Here is a 20,992-nt window from a genome sequence, read left to right on the forward strand (position 1 = left end):
AATTGTTACACGTTCTAATTATCTGTACTTTTGTAATAACTTGCCACTGTCGGTAAAGTTATTAAATGCGTTGTAACGGTTATATTATCAGGTGTTGCAGTGCTTGTAGTTGTCCAAAATGTTGTGTCACCTAAAAAAATTATTACACGTTCTATTGAATTGTGTCTTTGTAATTTCTTACCACTAGCGGTAAAGTTATTAAATGGAGTTGTAAAAGTTACATTATCTGATGCTGGTGTGCTTGTAATTGGCCAAATTGGTGTGTTATCTATAAAATATAATTACACATATGGTTTCTATTATTATTTTTTAATTACTCACCACTGTTGGTAAAGTTACTAAACGGAGTTGTAACAGTTACATTACTAGTTGATGTCGACTTTGCTTCAACAACATTTTCGTTTAATATAAATATGTTTACATTAACACCAAATGTTTACAAATTGCCAAAAATGGCAAAACCGTTTGGACGACAATAGCCATATTACTTTCTCTTGCACCTATTTCGTTATTTAAAAATTAGAGAACAAACATTTTGGTGTAGTACAGGGGAAGTTTTATCAATTTTGTTTTTTCACTAACACCAGGATGAAACTTGTAAAGATAATACACAAGTGGGCATATTTATATAGTGACTTCTTCTTATTCGAATTAATGGTACCTAATTTTAATTTGTAAATCGGTGTTTTTGCTAATTTTGTCCAAAATTGTATATTATTCAACGAGCTATGATGGTTATTATTTACAAAATTAAGTTTAAAAAACGAGTCGTAGACGAGTTTATTAATCGCCTGAGGGAATATATACTCGTAAGAGTAGAATACTATACTTTATCTACGATTATGAAATATTTTCGTTTTTAGGTATTGACAAACTTGACGTTCTAATTTAATTAATAAAAATGTGAAATTAAAAAGATTTTTTTTTATAATGTTCAAATGCATAAAAATTAATTTTCTTCTTTGGTTGCCATTCAAACCATAGGAGCTAGATATCTGATAATTTTGCTTTTCTTGTAGACTTTTTGAATAAAGAAGACTATAAGTTTATGGCGATTTTTTGTTTTTTATTTTTTTTTACTTATTATTTTTTATTTAATTTTATTTATAGAACCTATATTTACCAAACAATAACAATTTGTGCTCTATCAGCTCAGTCAACGCGATAATCTACAGAAAAGTCACCTGTAAAATTTTACTGTTATTGTAATATATAGGGTGTTTCGTTTTTATTGTTACAAATTTAAACATGTTATAGAATATTCAATTTTAAGACAAAAGTCTCCTATAAACATGATTCGAAAAATACCACTCAAAGTGGTGTCTTTTTAATGGATTTTTCCAGTTTTTCACTCAGTTTGAAAACTGCTGGAATGCTTTTCAAAAAAAAAAATTCTTGGCTTGTAAATTTTATTTTACTTAATTGTGATTAAATATTATTTCCTCCGTTCACCATTTTTCCACTACACTGTGTGAGCACAAAATTATACATATTTTCTAAAATACTCCAATTTTATTTAATATAGTTTTCAACACCAGGAGAAATTTTTAATTTAAATTTAAATATGCAACAAATTTTGTAAATTTTATTTACGAGTATATTAAAAAAATCACACAAGTGGTGTGATTCATATTTTTTTCACTAATTGATAACTAACTGATTTAAAATCTTATCACTTATTGTAAATGTACTTATTATCTGTTGCAAATTGGTTACATGTTTTGGAAAACAATTTAAAAAAAATAAAATTTTTACTACAATACATACTTTTTTACGTCATTCCTACTGCCATTTTAAAATATTTTTTACAACACTTTGGCCCCGAAATGAAATTTATCTTACTTTATCGATCTTGTTCCATTATTGTTACCACAAAAACACTTAAATAAACAAAAGTTTTATTGATATTACTAGAAGTTACAATTCATTTATTGGAAATATTTTTGTGACAAGAACACATTTTCACTTGCGTCGTGTATCAGGAACGCAAAAATCTCCCGGTAAGTCACATGTTTGGAGCTCCGGGTGAAACCAAAGTCCGTCTGGACACGAGTGAAGCATGCTCTTTCCGTTGAAGCACTCCCAGTACTTGTTACAATCCCCCTTGTAAGGAATAAAAGTGTTCCCACTGGAGGGGCAGTCGGGACCGGGGTCGGGGGTAGCGACAGCCACCCGTCGTGCCTCTAAATGCTAGTTTAGAAGAGAAGCGGTGCAATTGGGGTACTTACGGGCACAGGAAAGGGCAATAAGGACCAAAGACAAGATGCAGATTTGATTCTTCATGATGCACTGACGTTTTCGCCAAACTGCTGACTTTTATAGATACCGATATGATTTTTTTTGTGATATTGGAACATGAATTTGACTTCGGGAGATTTTATTTTTGAATTCATCGAAACGATAAGATCTTATCGAGGTTTTTCTACGTCATTAGAATATTTTGAACGTAAAAGACTAATAAAAACATCAATACTCGTATAATCATTATAATTTACKTATCTAACTATTATAGTTTATTTTTTGAAAAATTTGCATCTTTCCATTGTTTCATATTCAAATAAGTGAAAAATAGGGGTAATTCAAGTGAATTAGTTATTCAAGGACGATTAAAAATTTTTTTTCTTATTATTATTTTTATTTAATTTTATTTATAGAACCTATATTTACCAAACAATAACAATTTTTGCTCTATCAATTTAGTCAACGCGATAATCTACAGAAAAGTCACAAGTAAAATTTTGCTGATATCTTAATATAGGATGTATCGTTTTTATTGTAACAAATTTAAACAGGTGACAGATTATTCCATTTTAAGACAAAAGTTTCCTATAAACATGTATCAAAAAATACTATGTAAGGGAGCCTACTCCCCCTCAAAGTAGTACGTTTTTAGTGGATTTTTTCATTCTATTTGAAAACTGCTGGAATGCTTGTCAAAAAAATTTTCTTTGCTTGTAAATTTGACTCCAAAAAAAAACGTCTTTTAATTATACAGGGTGCGCCAGAACTCGCGCCCCAGAGAAAATTTTCAAGTAATGTAAGATACCAGGAACATGAAAAAATGTTTAAAAAAACTCTATCTGTCAAAAAATTTTGACATATATTTTCTGACTTTTGACATTCTTTTATATCTATTTAATGATACTGATGATCTTGTATATGTTTTTTTTACAATTATTTAGTAAAGGGACAAAAATGTTGCCAATAAAAGCCACAAATAACATTGAACAGAGTTACAACTTAGCATACAGCTTCCCTGTTTCTCCTTTTAATTGCCTATAGCAAAAAAACTTGGAAAATTATTTTTCCAACAGAAATAAATAGAGTCAAAGTGCAAACTTTAAACTCTCTTAACTTCGAAATTTTTATAGATAAAATTTTTTTAACATTTTTTCCATGTTCCTGATATCTTACGTTATATGGCATTTTTCTCTGGGGCGCGAGTTCTGGCGCAACCTGTATTATTTTCTCCGTTCACAATTTTTCTACTACTCTGTGTGAGCACAGAATTTTATTTTGTAAAGCATTTCAATTTTTAATATTGTTTTTAACAAGTTTTGTAGATTTTAGTTACGAGTTTATCAAAAAAATAACACCAGAAAGTGGTATTTCATGTACTAATTGACTGATTTAAAATCTTATCACTTATTGTGAATGTACTTATTATCTGTTGCAAATTGTTCCAAACGGTCAAGTTCAAAAAAATTGCTTGAGATTGTAGGTGCATAATTTCATTTTCTTCCTACAAAAACTGATCATACAATTGATTACAAGTTTTGGAAGACAATTTTAAAAATTTAAAATTTTCACTATAATTTCGAATTGAAAATTCTTCTTTTGACAGTATTTTTTCAGTTATTTCTATTGCCATTTAAAATTGTTTTACTATACTTTGGCTTAGAAATAAAACTTATCTCACCTTATCAATCTTGTAGTGTTGTTACCACAAAAACACTTAAATAAACAAAAGTTTTATTGATATTACTAGAAATTATAATTCATTTATTGGAAATATTTTTTTTCACTTGCGTCGTGTATCAGGAACGCAAAAATCTCCCGGATAGTCACACTCACTTATTTCCTGGTGCCACCACAAATCCGGTGGACAATTATACGTGTACAACCTGCCATTAGCACACTCGTAGTACTTAGTACAATCCCCGGGATAGGGATAGTAGACGGGATCATCCCCAGTCCCGGTACAATCCGGCAAATCGCCTTGCGTGGTACTTGACCCACTCGAAGTTGACCTCGTAGATGTTGAAGTCCAACCCGTCGCGGCTAAAAAACTCTCAATCCTTGCCCATAAACAAAAACCTCGACTTACTTGTCCCATCCGTGCAGAAATCTCCCGGATAATCACATTCGCTGATTTCCTGGTGCCACCAAAGTCCCTCAGGACACGAGTAAAGGTAACTGTGTCCCGCGTAGCATTCCCAGTACTTGGTGCAATCCCCCTCGTAAGGGAAATAAATAATATCACTGGAGGGGGAGGGGCACTCGGGACCGGGGTCGGGGGTAGCGACAGCCACCTGTCGTGCCTCTAAATGCAAGTTTAGAAGAGAAGCGGCGTAATTGGGGTACTTACGAGCACAGGAAAGGGCAATAAGAAACAAACACAAGCTGAAGATTTGATTCTTCATGATGGACTGCATTTTTTTTTTATTTGCTGACTTTTATAGATACCGATATGAGTTGTTTTGTGATATTGGGACATGAATTTGTCTTCAGAAAATTTTATTTTTAGATCCATCGAAACGATAAGATCTTATCTAGGTTTTTCCACCTTATTAGAATATTTTGAAAGCAAAAGACAAGTGAAAACATCACTACTCGTATCATCATTAATATATGTATAGTTTATTTTTTGAATTTTTTTTATTGTTTTATATTTGAATAAATAGGGGTACTTTAAGCGAATTAGTTATTCAAGGATGATTAAAATATCTGATTTTTGTAATAAAACACGAAAGATTTGATGATATAACACTAGAGAAAAAAACACAAAATTGATAAGATAAACCACTTGAACGTATTTTTGGCATAAATTTACTTGGTTCGAAGGTTAAAAATCCTAAGTTTTTTGAAAAACGGATTGTTAAATCCGAAAAAATAACAATCGAAAACTGAAAATCGAAATTGTCAAAACTGTTTTTGACAATTCTTCAAGATTTTAGACCAAAACTAAAAAAATCCACTAAATTTCAATATTTTTCTACTGAATTTTAATAAATTATACCTAAATTTTTCATGTTTTTCCAAACACCAATATTCGAAAATCTACTAAATTTCATTTTTTTTTCTATTCTAAATTAAAATTTAAAACTAAATTCTTCGAGTTTAGAAATCAAAAGGGAGGATTTTTTTATTAAAACCAATTTTCTTCTACTAAATTCTAAATTAGAACTAAATTCTTCGAGTTTTGAAAATCGAAGCTGGAAGATTTTCTACTAAATTCAAATTTTCTTTTTCTGAATTTTAATTTAGATTAAAACTAAATTCTTCGAATTTAGAAGTCAAAACTGGGAATTTTTCTACTTAATTTCAAATTTCCTCTATTGAATTCTAAACTAGAACTAAATTATTTGAGTTTGAAATTAAACTAGAAAATTTTCTACTAAATTTTAATTTTATTCTACTGGATTTCAAAATATAATTAAATTTTTTGAGTTTGGAAGTCAAAACTGTAAATTTTTTTGGATTCTAAACCAGAATTAAGTTATTTGAGTTTGAAAATCATAACTAGAAATTTTTTTACTAAATTCCAATTTTATTCCATTGAATTCTAAGTTAGAACTAAATTCTTTGAGTTTGGAACTGAAAACTGGAAAATTTTCGATACAGGGTGTGCAAGAACTCGCAACCCAGAGATAAATACAAGAAACATGGAAAAAATGTTTAAAAATATTTTTTTATATAAATCTGTCAAAAAATAGACATTTATTTTTTGACATTCAACATTTTTTATGCCTATTTAATGATACTGATGATCTTGTAGGTATATATTTTTTTATAATTATTTAGTATATCTACAAAAATTTTGCTAATAAAAGCCACAAATAACATTAAACAGAGTTTCAATTTAGGATACAGGTTCCTTGTTTCCTCTTCTAATACCCTGTAGCAAAAAAACTTGCAAAATTATTTTTCTAACAAAAATAGAGTCAAAGTGCAAAATTTAAACTTTCATAATTTCGAAATATTTATAGATAGAAATTTTTTAATTTTTTTTCATGTTCTTGGTATCTTACCTTACATTTTTCTCTGTACGAGTATAAATGAATAGAATATTTTCTAAGTCTTGCAAGGGTCGAGTTGGCCGTTTCCGGTGCTTCACACCGACTCGTCCTGGCGTCGAATTCGAGCCCCTGTAGACACGTCAGGAGAAATTTCGTCCTTTTGTAACACTCCCAGTAGAGAGAACAATTTCCATAATAAGGGTATCTAATGACTTTGTCGCAAGGGTCGGACTGAAAATATCGCCAGCAGAGACAAAATTTCAACATTTTGCCTCATTCTAAACCTTATTTTTTTATAAATGTGAGTAGTTTGTCTCTCAGACGTCCTTTTTGTAGGAATGTAAAAGAGTGGTTGATGGAAGTAGTAGTTCTGTCAATCAATCAATCAAAAAAAAAGATAAGATACTCTGATTGTGGCTCTTTAGGATGTATCAATGAATAGGAAATTTACATTTAAGACGTCACTTTTACACTTTCAGTAAACGTAATCTTTGAACATTCTCAATCACCCATCAATCCTTATCCATTGTTATCCACTTAACCACATTACTATCATTTTAATCCTTTTAAATAAACAAACGAGAAGACTTATATAAATCACAACTGATCAAAATTTTCGCATTTTCTCCACCAAAAATGAAAGCTATCATAACGACTTTTGCACTCTTATACTACGTCACAGGTAGGTTAAACCGACTCAAATAATTTAAACAATTTTATTTTCTAGTTGTGACACCAAGAGCAACAATTCGAGATGACATAAGTAAGTTTTTTTAATAAAACATTTGCAAATTTTTATAACAAACAAATAGCTCAAGCATGTAAAGATCAAGATCCCAGTCAAATCACCTTTATTCCCGTACCGGGTGATTGCAATAAATATATAGAGTGTTACAACGAAGTTGGTATGCTGCTTCATTGCCCGGAGGGGCTTTGGTGGCACCCAGCCATAAACGATTGCGATTATCCAGGGAGTTACTGCCAGGAAAATACAACAACACCAACAACGACAACACCAACAACGACAACACCAACAACACCAACACCAACACCAACACCAACGACAACGACAACAACAACAACGACAACACCAACATCAACACCAACACCAACACCAACACCAACACCAACAACAACAATAACGACTCCGACTCCGGGTAACAACCAAATCTTAACTTAAAATCTCAATAAATAGTTTTCTTTTCAGAACCGACTCCTTCACGTATGTTTTTGCAAATTGTAGGTGAAATTTTCTGAAACTTTTTTTAGCGAATCCTGACCCCAACCCCGACCCCCGTTGCATCGACGACAGCACCCAGTTGTGGCCCCATCCCGCCACTTGTGCCAAATACGTCGAATGCTTCCATGGCAATTCATACGAAATGACCTGCCCTCCAGGTCTCTACTTTTCATCCAGTCACAAGAAATGTGTCAACGCCGAAGAATCCGACTGTTGCAAAACCAGTTCTCAATGTTAGCGAATTTAATAAAATCAACTTGATAGCAATATGAAATCTGTTTAATTTTATGTCGGCTATAACGGAAGTTTCTATTGTGCCAGTAAAACTTAATTAAATTTCCGAACGGAGCAAATATCTAGTTTTACTATTAAAGTTTTAGTGGAAAAATTACTCGACTGGGGTTGGCTAATCCGCGATTAATGTCGCGGTTGTAAAACGGGCAATTTCAACAAATCTTGGCTTCTGATTAAGCATTTTTTATTGATCCACACGAGAGGAATAATTAGTTACAAACTTGTTTATTGTTGTTAAAACCACCAACCGCAATATTTATTATGTTAGGTCAGGGCCGTACCCAAGGGGGGGATTAGGGGGTTCAAGTCCCCCTCGAAATGCTGAGCACTTTGTTATATAGTGTTATAAGTGTTAAAAATTTAGTTTTTTGTTATTTTAGTGAGTTAATTTTAAATTTTTGTGACTTAATTTTTCAGGTGTTAATTATACAATGTTTCATTTTTATTGTTAGGTACAAATTAAAATAGTTGATAGAATATTTAATTTTAAAACAAAAGTGTTTCGAAAAATGGTATGAAAGGGAGCTACACCCCCTAAAAAAGGTACGTTTTTTAAAGGGTTTTTCCTAATATTTCAGAATAGATAAAATTACAAAATTTGGTACCTTTATATGTACACCTAAACAAATGCCAAATAACAAAATTTTTAATTAGGGACGTCCTAAACGGTAAAACAAATTTATTTTTTAACTTTTATGCTGTTTGTGGTCTGTAACAAATTTTTAAACTGATTTTTACTAAAAATACGTAAATTGTATCGGAAAAACACAAAAGACCTTTTTTATGAAAAACTATGAAATTTTGTTGCCGAAAGTGGCAAGAAACCACAGGCAATATAGTTAGAGTAAATTTTTACCCTAATTCCATCTAGTTTAGGAAGCCCCTAATTAAAAATTTCAAACATTTTTATTTTTGTACTTGTTTAGGTGTATAAAAGTTATCATCTGTGCCTACCAAACTTTGAAATTTTTTTCTAAAATGATTTCGGAAATATGGAAAAAAAAACTATTAAAAGACGCACCCCTTGCATAGCAGTTTTCGATATAGTATGTTCATAGAATTTTTTTTTTAAATAAATATTCTATCTCCTGTTTAAATTTGTAACAATAAAAAGTATTAAAAAATTATTTTATTTTTTGTTACTTTTGTGAGTTAATTTGTATTTTTTATGTTTAATTAGGATCTCTTATTTCAATTTAAAATAAAAACGTGTACTTAGAGATTTTTGCTTTTTAATCCGCCTTCTTTCATTTCATTTTCATGGACCAACAAGAAATAAAATCCTGGTTGCGGCCCTGTGTTAGGTACAAGAAAAACAGAGAAAAAAATGTAACAGTATGAAACAAGCAACGACTTCTAATTCCGAACGTCGCTCCTAAATCCTTCCTTATTTGTTCGTAATCAACTCGGAACAGGTCTCGGCGTAGTCTCCCTCGGAATTAAGACTTATTGGAGGCGAATTCCTCACCCAAATCCACAACAACCTCCATAAATTTATTACTCCGACTCCGACTCGATACAATTTCCTTGGAGCGATTTATAGTAAGATTTCGATAAAATTGCAATAAATCATAAAAACAAAACTGACCGGAAAGAGGAAATCCATCTTAAGCCAACAGTTGAGTGGATATTTATTGACAAAACTTGAAAGAATAGAAAAAAAAAGAAAAGCAACTAAGAGTATACATTTTATTTATGTGCATTGTGAAGGATCATTGATACAGCATTCGGATTCGCTTGCAAGAACACACTTCTTGTGTTGGTCGGAGAAATAGGTGTTTGAGGGGCAAGTCACTTCGTATGATTTGCCCTCGTAGCATTCGACATACAGGTGGCAGACGCTCACGTGGGGCCAATAGGATGTCTCATTGTCAACACATCGGGGGTCCACAGGATCTAAAATTATGATAAAACAACAAACCGGGAAATTGTGATTCACCTGGAGTTTCAGTTGGGGGCACTGTCGTGGAAGTTGTAGTGGATGAGGTGGGGGGAGGCGGCGTTCCAGTACCCCCCATACATTCCGAGTATTGCGCCTCCACACATCTGTTGTTAAATTCGCTGAAATACAAGTCTTGGGGACACTTCTGCTCCGAAAAATTTCCATTGTAACATTTGTAATAAATACTGCAATCGATTGGTGATGGGAAAAGTATTTCCGTGTCCCTGGGAAGACCCGCACAGAGAGGGTCTACAAAATTTTTTTTTTCTGTGGTAACAATAGAAGAGAATTACCTTCGGCTCGAGCTCCAAGTGCCAAAGCAACAATTGTGATCACTACACTTTTCATTTTGGCTCAATCTAAACTGGAAGACGTCACTAAAAACCTTACTTTTATACCAAAACTTTACATCATTCACTATGTAGATAAATAGACGAGAAATTCTTAGACTTTAGATTCATTTTCTTTCAAGTGGGGGATTAAGTAGGATTAAAAGACTTGAATCATAATCTAATCAAAACAAATGAAGGTACTTGTCGACTTCTTTCAACTCAGTGATAAAACAATGTTTTTGGTATTTGTTTATTTCATGATAACCACAACAATTTTTATATTTTGCCCCATTCCCAGAATAATTGTGTTTAATCACCGCCATGGGCGGCAATCTGGGTCTGGTGCCCAATGGGTGGGTCCCTTGCTGGTGGTAGGGGAAGGAGAATCGGGTTGACCACAGTCTGATTTGGTGGGAGTTGTACACTCCCCTTGGTCGCTATTGAAGTACAACACTCGGAGGTGGGAGTTGTAAGCGTCACAAATTAAAGTTTTGAACAAAATTTGGTAGAAATCCAAAAATCTGGAGTTTTTATGTAGTCTGAAAATGGTTTGCAAAATGTTTTACCAATTTCCAGTACAGCATAATCTACAGTTTCTGGAAAAACGCACAATTCTCGCTTTGTATCAACGACAAAAAAAGAAAGAAAAAAAATAAAAGAAAAAAAAACCTAAAAACCTTCATCCAGATTTGTCTGGAAAATCACAAGAAATGTTCGCGTTAATAAAAGACTAACAGGACAAGCAAATTTTTTTTTAATTTTTTTAATGAAACATCAGAAAGAATCACGCAAAGAATCACTTGGTTCTAAGCCAAATATTACAAAATGTGTTTTTGTGGTTAGATAGCTAAAGCTAAAAGAAGTGTTTTCTAACTTTTTTTTTGAGTTCTGACTTTCTAATCAATTTTTTTTTATATTTTTCTTATTAAATACAGGATGTTCCAGCTAGTTGAAAAAGTCCATTAGTGACCTTTAAATAGCAAAATTTAAAAAAATATATATAGGACATTGATCGATACTAATGTTTCGCCTAAAATTATTTACAAACTTAAGTTTTTTTAAATGAACACCATAAGTTTTTTAACGTCTTTGGATGTAGATTTTTATGACGATTTTATTGGTCGATTTATCTTAATTTTAGAAATAAGGCGGTTTTTTTGACGAAAACATGCACTTTTTAAAAATCTATTACACAAAAAATAAAACATCTAGAAATATTTTTTACTACCGCAAAGAAGAAAGTACAAACTATAAAGTTGTAACATTCTTTTAGTGTGTTGCATTTGGAAAGATAAAAAAATGAAGGCGTTTGTTAAAAGTTCAATAACTTAAAAAATTTAAATGGAATACTCTATTTATTGTTTTTGCATTTAAAAGATTATCAAATTGTCTTTCTAAAATTATTCACTTTTAGGTGTTTATAATCAATAACTAAAAAGATATTTAACGTTAAACATAAAAAAAATAATTACTATTGTTTCAGGAGCCAAAAAGTGTACAGTTGCACAAAAGATGAAAGAAATATCACTTAATAATGACATTTGTGTTAAAATGAATTAATTATTCTTTATTGTTACAATAAAATAATTCGAATTTCAGTATTTATAACGACTTTTACAATCTCTGGATTAATCAACGGATAAGTAATCCGTTGCCATAGTATCAACAATGTTCAGATATTGATAGGCATTGTTGTTACAATTAATATTAAATGTTAAGTATCTTTTTATTTATCAATTCTAAACATTACAAGTTTATTTTTTTAGATAGGCAATTTATCAATCTATTAGATGCAAAAATAAAACATAGGGTGTTTCATTTAAATTTCTAAGTTATATAATTTTTAACAAACTTCTTAATTTATTAATCTTTACAAATGCAAAACACTAAAAAATTGGTACGTCTTTAAATTTTGTACTTTTGTTTTAATTTGTTCTAGTGTCTTAGTTTTTGTGTGATAAATTTTTAAAAAGTGCATGTTTTCATAAAAAAAAAAACGTCTTATTTCTAAAACTAAGCTAAATCGACTAATAAAAGTTTAGCGTAAAAACATTTTTTAAAAAGGTTACATCCAAAAATACAAAGAAATACACGGTGTTTCATTTAAAAAAACACAAGTTTGTATCGTAACTTATTTTTGGGACATGCTGTATGCTTGAAAATAATTTTAGGTTATGCACTAGATTAGTATCTATCAATGTCCTATACAATTTTTTTTTAAATTTTACCATTTAAAGGTCACTAATAGACTTTTTCAACTCGCTGGGACACACTGTATAGATCCGTTTTTGTATTGTAAGAAAATGAAATAAAAACGCTTAATCAACGTAATAATTTATTTATTTAAGAAACAAAATTATTCCAATTCTTGCTCCTCCTTGGCGTATTTACAGCCAGAATGGTAGGGATAATCACAAACCATCAAATCTGGATTAAACCAAAGACCAGTGGGACAATTTTGTGTCGTTTTTTCTCCATCCCAACATTCCAAAAATTTGGTACAATCTCCGGGATATGGGAAGAGATACCTCACTTCACTGGGGAAAAGACAATCGGGATCTGGGGTCCAATCGGAGGATTTCGTAGTCGTCCATGGGTCAGGTGTTGGTGTAGTACGACCTGGAAAGACCCATGAAACCACAAATGGTAAAAATTTCATCAAACTTACCGCAATCAGCTTGACCAGGAGGTTCACATTTCTTATCAACTGAGTCAAAATATAGCCCAGATGGGCAGGACCAAACATACCCTTCACCATTTAAACACTCCACGTATCTGGTACAATCAGGGTCTGGCCAATAATCATGCTTACCATCAGCGCATCGAGGGTCGTCGTTACCATGAGGGGTGGTTGGGGGTGTTATAGTAGTGGTACTATACGGATCTGGGGTTTCAGTAGTATCTACAAAAATGATTAGTATTTTGATGGTACTACCCAGAATTTGTACCATCGCATCCTGACACATCCGGCCAGTCACACATCTGTCTAGCATAGTTGAAATACAAATAAGATGGGCAGTTCTTTTCGCTCTGTGTAGAACCATCACATTCATAAAATTTATTACAGTCCCCGGGGTACGGTTTAAGGATTGTTTCATGGGGGAGTACCCCCCAACAAATGGGATTTGGGGTACTCCAAGTTGGTTGAACAGAGGAGGAATACTGCCCACATCCCGAGTCCTCAGGGTTGGTACACCGTTTTTCGGCGCGGTTGAACCAGAAGTTGTCGGGACATGAGGACACATTTGCTGTGCCACGGTAGCATTCTATGTACTTGGTGCAGTCCGAAGGGTAAGGGTAGTAATCGACGACGCCGGGAGGACATGTAATTGCTGAAGAAAAAATTAGAATTTTGCTGAAACTTTTGAAACGACTTACGAAGGCATCCAGAGGAATCAGGATAATCGCAGGATTGCAATGCCTCGTTAAACCATTTCCCATCTGGGCAAGGTTCAAGGTATTTTTCACCATCCTTACAAATATAGAACTTAGTACAATCTCCAGGGTATGGGAAAAAGTATTCCTTGCCGGGTGGAACACCAGCACATAGTGGATCTAATAAGAAGTTTTAGACGAAAAAAAAGCAATAATGGAGACTTACCGGTTTCAATTTCTTCGGCAAAAGCCGAAACGGCAAGAAGTGCCAAAATTATAACTTGAGACAAAGCTAAAACAGAACGTGAGAATAAAAAATAACAAATTTAAAAAACATTTACCGTTCATTGTTGACTGAGCAAAGTTTGCAATCTTGACTTTATATAGTCGTACTGATACACATTTTTTAATTTTTACAATAGATTTAAAAAAAAAATAATTATCTAAAGATTTTTGACTTATACACTTGATTATCTATCAATTTTTTTATTTCTTTAAATATCTTGTTGCTATTTATATATACATAAAGTTGAAAATCAATTGTGATTTGTGTTTTTTCATAAATTGGAAACAATGGCATAAGATAAAAATCTTGAGGGCCATAAAATTATTCTAAGTTATTGTCGAGTTTGCGATAGGTACATAATTAAGATTTTTCGAAATCTCAAAATCGCTGTTTTGAATTTGGTAAGAATAAAGGTTTATTTTTGAAATTATTAAGTAATTCATTTTTTGAAAAAATTGATTACTGAATGATAAAGTACTATCGAAATGTAGTCATTTCTCAAGAATATTATTTTTCAAATAGTTTTGGAGTTCTGCAAAGTTTTTAATTTTTTTAAATAATAACCCACTAGAAAATATTTTTTGTACAAAAGCCGTGTTCTAAAGATTACAATTATCTACCGTTTATTTTAATATCTTTTAAATTCTTCAACGGTCTCTTTTAATGGTCAACGTTGCCAGAGTATTGTTTGTGGCCCATTTGCCGCCAAATTTACAATAATTTACTGTAACTTATGTTTCTTTCTAAATTATTCTTTTGACTTAGATGCTTTTCTAAATCCTGTTTTTTTTTAAATGTTTTTTTCCAATTTCTTTATTTTTTTTAGTCCTTCAATAAAAAAAGCTACAATTTTTAAATTCATTCTAGATTTTTATCTAAATTTCTTTCTATTTTTTTGTAGTTAACTAATTTTCGAAATTACTCTCTAGATTATTCTTTAGCTTTTTCTTCAGATTCTTTTGTAAGACCCTTATTCCCTTAATGCTATTTCATAATTCTTTTTGGTTATTCAAATTTAAAAAAGTTTTGTCCATAAATTATTATTATTTGAAAACTCAACTCAACGGTCAACGGTTCACTTTTTTGAAAAATAAAAAATAAAAACGGAATAACAAATATTTTTCAAAAAAAATTAAGTAAGTACTCTAAAATATGTGGACGTTTCTCAGAAGTGACATTTTTCGAAGTACTTTTTTGTTCTTCAAAATTTTTAATTTTTTCAATGGCAACCCACTATAAAACCTTTTTTGTGCAAAGGCTTTGGTCTAAGAATTACAGTTATCTACGATTTATTCAATTTTTAGCAAAAAAAAATAAGTGCATGCCAAATTGTCGATAATTTTATCAAGTGCACAAAAAAATTTCTCAAAAGAATTATTTGTGTCAATCAAATCTTTCAAGTTTCTGAAATTCATCTAATCAGATTATCGATAATTTGCACACGAGCTGAATTATCGCGTAATTTGAATCTAATTATATGAATCTCAGAAATTTGAAAGATTTTAGTGGCTTAAATTTTCTGAGGGAAATAGTCATATAAGTTGTTATTTGTTTATTTTTATTCATTTTCAACATTTATATTAGTTGAAGACCAATGATTAACAAAACGCCAGTTTTCACACCTTTTGTTCACCTTGTATGAATTTGGAAGATTTGAGATAAAAGTAAAAAGTATAGAAGACAAAAACGTTTGATTTAAAGCAATAAAAGATGCGATAACTCTATTGAACATTACATTTTTATTTTTTAAATCAAAACATTGATTCATTGCACAGGCGTCTCGAAGCTCCTTAAACCAGTCAAGCTTAACTTTTTCGCGTGTTATCTAATGCATTGATGCAAAACAAGATTGATGGCTTCCCATTGAAAACTGACACATTGTACGCTTATCGAGCGATAAGACAAACATCTGCTTTGAATAAGACATCGCTGCACACTTTTCACCATCTCATGTGATTTTTCACTCAAGAGATAAACTATTGTTTCAACCTGCATATACTTTTCCACTTTAATCCGCCGAGAAATCAATCGAGAGAGGGATGAAAAGGTTTAAATTTTATTACGAGGCCTTCGTCACCGAAAAAAGAACGACAAAGGACGCAATTTACACGATCAAATTTTGATTATCTGATTAAAAGTGGTCCTTGATTTACTTGTAAAAATCGCAAGTTGAGTGTTTACAACTTCTTGAATAGTGCAGTTATTGTGCAAGTTCTTACATAATCCTCTTTGGTAGAAAAATTCAAAGTATTGAGTACCCTTGTAACAAAATATAGTTTCTATAAGGACTACAAATCCCCATTAAACTTCTCAGACGACGAGAAAATGATTAAATACGAAATGTTTCACAATAAGAAAACTCCTTTGAATACAAGGGCGATTCCTACGGGAATTGTAATACTCCCTCCGACAATTTGAGCCCCTAATGAGTATCAACTTTGGTATTTTAAATAGAAAGTCTCAAATGATTTTGAGAAAGTTTTTATCAGATTTCCTTATACCTAATTTAACCATTTTTGAGATATTTCGACTTTTTTGATTTTTTTAATTTGCATCTTCCTCTCCAAAAATCGATAACACTACAATTTTTAATTATTTTGAAATCGTGTATATGAAATGAAAAAGAAAGCTTAGATCTTTTTTTTTTCGTGTATTTATAATTGGAAAAATAATTAACAGACCTCCAAAAATTTAAAGTTACGTTTAGGAAACTTCCCTATACCTAAATTTAATAATTTCCAAGTTATTTTAACTTTTTTTTACAATGGAAGAAATTCATTACTATCCATGGTAGTTTTCGCATAGTTTGCTATAAAAATATTTCTCACTGAAAAAACGCCAAGTTTTTTTTTCACGATTGTGTTATTTTGTTGTTATAACAAATTAAATTTATTTAATCCAAATTTGAATAACTTTGATATTCTATTTTTTCTTATTTCAATGACAACATGTGCTAAAGTAGCTATGGCTAATGAATTTCTCACAATACCAAAGAAGTTACTATAACTTGAAAACTATCAAAGATACCAGGTGAATAAAAAGTATGGAACCAAACGTTTTTTGCTTAAACTATTTATTTTTTGATAAAACTAATTAATGAGTGATAAAGTACTATAAAAATGTGATATTTTAACAAGAATAAAAATTTTCAAAATTTCCTTTTGTTTTTGAGTTCTACAAAAAAAAATATTTTTTTAAATGGCAACCCACTATAAAATCATTTTTCTCATAAAAGCTATACTCTAAGGATTACAACTATCTGCTTTATATCTAATTTTTTCAAAAAAATTTTTTCACATAAATGCAATTTTGACAAAAAAAAATCGCATAACTCAAAAACAAAACAAAATTTCGTTCTGAAAATACGATCACGTTTTTTATATTATTTTAATTTATATTAATTATTATTTTCTGGAGGCAAATGTTTAAAAATAAAACCGCTTGGTTSCATACTTTATATTCACCCTGTAAAAAAGGCTAAATATTTCGAAAACGATTAAATTTAGATATAGGGAAATCTAATAAAAACTCTCTCAAAATCAAAAAAACGCAATAAAAAATATAACTTTCTATTTAAAATAACAAAGTTGATACCCATTTCCGGTGTAACCGGAAGTGCTGATTTTAATTTTGGAGGTTTGTTAATTATTTTTCCAATTATAAATACACGAAAGAAAAGATCTAACCTTTCTTTTTCATATGCCCAAGTATGATTTCAAAATAATTAAAAATGGTAGAATTATCGATTTTTGAAGAGGAAAATGCAAATTAAACGAATTCAAAAAAGTCTAAATATCTCAAAAACGGTTAAAGTTAGGTATAGGGAAATCTGATTAAAACTCTCTCAAAATCACTTGAGTAATCCAAAAACGCAATAAAAAACATAACTTTCTATTGAAAATAACAAAGTTGATACCCATTTCCGGTGTAACCGGAAGTGCTGCCATCTTGAAAATATTTTCATTGAGCAGAATCTAAACGATTATGACTATAGTCAAAATTTTAGATAAATATCACTGTTAGAACTCCCAATACTTCTAACGTAAAGTTTAGCCGGAACATCCTGTATATATACTCGTACTTACCACAAAATAATTAATAACATTTATTTTTCTCTCCCTGATTCTGACACCCCACCCCAAATTGAAACAACCCCCAAATTGAAACAATTTATTTCGTAATGTACAAAATTAAGCTACAATTACTGTTTCGCGAGAGTTTGGATGTAATTTATCCGGGACAACTTCTCCTCCAACACGGCAATCTGCAACTAAAAAATCAGCGAGAGAAACACCAAACTCATCGTCACCTTCTTGGCGTGAGATTTCTGCGCTTCGGGGGTAGCCTTGACCTTGTAGTTCTCCCCCGACATCATCTTATTCATTTTCCCCAATTCCTTGACTAATTTCGCCTTTTTCTCCTCCAATTTCGGCAAATCTAATTCGAAGGCTTTGCGTAATTCTGGCGGCACGACGAGCTGGATGAGGGTGTCGCCGACTCGGTCGCAGACGGTGCCCTGGGAGGGCGGTGTGAACCCCACAGAGGGGCAGGCGGCAAGGGTCTCCACGACGGGGAGGAAAGGCGCAAAAAACGCATCATCCCCCGATAAATAAACTAAAGAGAAAATTAAAACCAAAATTGAGACGGTTAATACCCTCAGATTTGTGTCTGGCTGCGATTCCGAAGAGTTTCTTCAGGCGTCTAATCCCCACGACGACGTCCAACACCTTGGAAACGTCGTCTTCTAAGGGTGTGTCTCGGAAGTCCAAATTCTGGAAACAGGAGTCACATACGATGGTTTTTGCATTTGAAAAAAATGGTGACTAGAAAAAAGCCCACAGGAAAAAAGCTCACAAAAAAAGCCCACAAACATAAATGCCCACAAGAAAAAAGCTCACATGAAATAATGCTCACAAAGAAAAAAGCCCACGTCGACTAAAGCTCACACGGAAAAAAGCTCACAAGGAAAGAAACGCACAGTGAAAAAATCACACACGGATAAAAACTCATATAGAAAAAAGCTCACACCGAAAAATACTCACTTACCAAACAACCCACAGAGAAAGAAGCTCACTATAAACGGTGATCGATGTAAATGGTTATTACTAGAGACCGGATTTCCTTGCACTGGTAAATTCATCTTGCGAATTAATACAAGTACCAAATTTGAGGACAGCGTAAACCGTAAGTTGTCGCTTCCAGGAACCAAATTTTATAGTGCAAAATAATGCAAAACTCGATTATTTTGCAAGAAATTGCAAATTTAACGAAAAAAAATTTAAGGAAATCAATAAATGAAGCAGTTGTAAATGGTTCCCTTTCAAATGAAATAAGTGACATTGTAAAAGATCCAAATTTATTAGCTTCTTATACTTTTGCTCCACTTACCAGTACAGACATTGAAAGAAGTTTTTCAAAATACAAACGATTGCTGACTGATAATTTCATAATTTTGCTTCAGAGCATCTTAAAATGCATGTTATTATAAATTATAACTCTGCAATTTTTAATGAAAATTTCCTAGTAATGAAACGTCAATAAAAAATTAGTTTTAAAACATGTGTTTTTTTTAATGCTAAAAAGTGCAAAATATCTCGTTTTTATTGCAAAATATGTTTTTTTTATGCAAAAAATCCGGTCTTTAGTTATTACGTTTTCTCTATAGTTTCTATTCGTTAGTAAATTTTTTTTTTGTGTTCCTCTACTTTAAAGATAACATTTTCTTTCAATTTACAGGATAGTAGTTTTATATTGCGGCCACTTTTTCAAATTCACAACTCGCTTTGCTGCGAGAAGTTTGAATAGCGTACTGATAATTTTCTTAAATAAAAAAATTAAGAAATAAAATTGAATTGACATTGCACAAAAAAATTTTGCACCATATCAAAAACTTTCTAATATAAATCTTTAACAGATCGGGGCGATAAGAATTTAAAAAAATTACAGAATTAGTATGTCAACTACTTTAAATCGCTTTTTATTTTTGGTAGATTTGTTCTATAGTTTCTGAGATATTTGGGTAATCAAATTTTTTAGAAAAAATAGGTAGTGTGCTATTTAACATTATAAAACTGGGGACGGCAGCTTGGGGGCACACAAAATTTTATACAGTACTTATTGTCAGTTTCACCAACGATAAATAAATCGAACAATATTTTTTCTTTGTTCATTAAATAAAAATTTGTTTCACTACTAATTCAGAAACCACCACATGTAATTCAGATTAGTCAATTTAGTTTCAGAAAGAGTAAATTGTAATTTAGACTAGTCAATTGTCTTTCAGTAAGTGTTAATTGTAATTCAGAAGAGTAAAATGAGTTTCAGAAACCATGAGATGTAATTCAGAATAGTTAATTTAATTTCAGAAAGCATAAATTGGAATTCAGATTAGTCATTTGTATTTCATAAAGTAATAATTGTAATTCAGAAACCATTACATGTAATTCAGAACAGTAAACAAGTTCAATTTCATGTTACTACATGTAACATCCAGAAAATATCAAATGTAATTCAGATCTCAAAATGAAGTTTACACATAAACATAAATTATTTAATTTAATTACATAAATTTGGTATTTTACAAAATAAATGAGATATTTTATTTTCAAAGAAATTTTGGTAATGTAATTTTTAAATGAAAATAACGAATTCTGAATTATAATTAACACTTTCTAAAATACAATTGACTAATCTGAATTACAATTAATGTTTTCTTAAATATATCTTACGCTTTCTGAATAACACTTAAAAAAGGTGTAGTTTCACCAAACTTTCTTTAGTTATTATCAAGTTGAATACGAATACGATGTTTTGAGTAGTGACAGTACAAAAAATATTAAATTTGGGAGTTGTGCGCGTTACTTTGTTAAGAAAACTAAAAAAATGATTGAATTTTGACACTAAAAGTATGTTTACTATTAAAAAAAATAATGCCCAGAGGCGTCGTAATAAAATGTATTTCAAAACCACTGTTATTCTTTCAAAAAATAACATAAGTAGGTACTCATACACAAGATGAAGAATGATAAACAAATTATTACGTTGTTAAAGCATAAAAATAATTTTTAACAATGATATTTCTAACTAAAACTACTAGAGCAAAATTCGATTTCATCGCTGCTATCGTGATTTATGATAAGTTCATTATCGATTACATCTAAATGATTTTATCTACTTAAATATTGGTCTTTATTTGCGATAAACTCTTGCAAAATGACAAGGAAAAAAATTTTAGAGAAAAAAATGCACGCTCATGAGTTTCATTATTTTAACAAAGTGCGCGCA

General features: G+C 31.2%; 4 protein-coding genes across 4 annotated transcripts in view; 1 reads left to right on the plus strand and 3 right to left on the minus strand.

Moving 5' to 3' along the window:
• The window catches only part of LOC123014879, a 16,458-nt gene extending 2,688 nt beyond the window's left edge, over positions 1–13,770 (minus strand). Inside the window, exons 1-16 of the mRNA XM_044414175.1 lie at positions 13,764–13,770; positions 13,649–13,714; positions 13,426–13,602; positions 12,996–13,379; positions 12,716–12,949; positions 12,406–12,666; positions 10,365–10,484; positions 9,713–9,964; positions 9,496–9,669; positions 7,233–7,414; positions 4,589–4,649; positions 4,328–4,543; positions 4,026–4,281; positions 3,945–3,954; positions 1,967–2,190; positions 322–338 (exon numbers count right to left, since the gene is read on the minus strand). Coding sequence (XP_044270110.1) covers positions 322–338; positions 1,967–2,190; positions 3,945–3,954; positions 4,026–4,281; positions 4,328–4,543; positions 4,589–4,649; positions 7,233–7,414; positions 9,496–9,669; positions 9,713–9,964; positions 10,365–10,484; positions 12,406–12,666; positions 12,716–12,949; positions 12,996–13,379; positions 13,426–13,602; positions 13,649–13,714; positions 13,764–13,770 — 2,641 coding nt within the window. The remainder of the gene's footprint in view (positions 1–321; positions 339–1,966; positions 2,191–3,944; positions 3,955–4,025; positions 4,282–4,327; positions 4,544–4,588; positions 4,650–7,232; positions 7,415–9,495; positions 9,670–9,712; positions 9,965–10,364; positions 10,485–12,405; positions 12,667–12,715; positions 12,950–12,995; positions 13,380–13,425; positions 13,603–13,648; positions 13,715–13,763) is intronic.
• LOC123014470 (peritrophin-1-like) lies at positions 6,876–7,746 on the plus strand. The gene is made up of 5 exons (XM_044413610.1): positions 6,876–6,921; positions 6,967–7,002; positions 7,052–7,396; positions 7,447–7,461; positions 7,509–7,746. Exons 1-5 carry the CDS (start codon positions 6,876–6,878, stop codon positions 7,715–7,717), a joined length of 651 nt encoding a protein of 216 aa, XP_044269545.1. The 3' UTR covers positions 7,718–7,746.
• Positions 9,457–10,119, minus strand: LOC123014472. Its single transcript, XM_044413613.1, has 3 exons — positions 10,009–10,119; positions 9,713–9,964; positions 9,457–9,669 (listed from the first exon to the last, which is right to left on the minus strand). The coding sequence occupies exons 1-3, from the start codon at positions 10,061–10,063 to the stop codon at positions 9,467–9,469; spliced, it is 510 nt and encodes a 169-aa protein (XP_044269548.1). The 5' UTR covers positions 10,064–10,119; the 3' UTR covers positions 9,457–9,466.
• A 4,095-nt stretch (positions 13,771–17,865) lies between the features above and the next one.
• Positions 17,866–20,992, minus strand: part of LOC123014671 (valine--tRNA ligase-like) — a 32,787-nt gene continuing 29,660 nt past the window's right edge. The window contains exons 11-13 of the mRNA XM_044413894.1: positions 18,363–18,480; positions 18,018–18,322; positions 17,866–17,972 (exon numbers count right to left, since the gene is read on the minus strand). Coding sequence (XP_044269829.1) covers positions 17,910–17,972; positions 18,018–18,322; positions 18,363–18,480 — 486 coding nt within the window. The 3' untranslated portion in view covers positions 17,866–17,909. The remainder of the gene's footprint in view (positions 17,973–18,017; positions 18,323–18,362; positions 18,481–20,992) is intronic.

The sequence above is a fragment of the Tribolium madens genome, unplaced genomic scaffold (assembly GCF_015345945.1).
Source record: "Tribolium madens isolate multiple individuals breed KSU strain unplaced genomic scaffold, Tmad_KSU_1.1 Scaffold_97;HRSCAF=244;Tcas5.2_LG3a, whole genome shotgun sequence".
In the NCBI taxonomy this organism is placed as follows: domain Eukaryota; kingdom Metazoa; phylum Arthropoda; class Insecta; order Coleoptera; family Tenebrionidae; genus Tribolium; species Tribolium madens.

What these genes read in the sequence shown, in the direction of transcription:
- LOC123014472 (XM_044413613.1), bottom strand. Translation starts at nt 10,063, where the DNA reads ATGAAAAGTGTAGTGATCACAATTGTTGCTTTGGCACTTGGAGCTCGA. An exon ending in ACTTGGAGCTCGAGCCGAAG is followed by an intron (nt 9,965 to 10,008) that starts GTAATTCTCTTC and finishes AAAATTTTGTAG; the next exon opens with ACCCTCTCTGTGCGGGTCTT. An exon ending in GCCCCCAACTGAAACTCCAG is followed by an intron (nt 9,670 to 9,712) that starts GTGAATCACAAT and finishes TCATAATTTTAG; the next exon opens with ATCCTGTGGACCCCCGATGT.
- LOC123014470 (XM_044413610.1), top strand. Translation starts at nt 6,876, where the DNA reads ATGAAAGCTATCATAACGACTTTTGCACTCTTATACTACGTCACAG. An exon ending in ACTCTTATACTACGTCACAG is followed by an intron (nt 6,922 to 6,966) that starts GTAGGTTAAACC and finishes TTTATTTTCTAG; the next exon opens with TTGTGACACCAAGAGCAACA. An exon ending in AACAATTCGAGATGACATAA is followed by an intron (nt 7,003 to 7,051) that starts GTAAGTTTTTTT and finishes ACAAACAAATAG; the next exon opens with CTCAAGCATGTAAAGATCAA.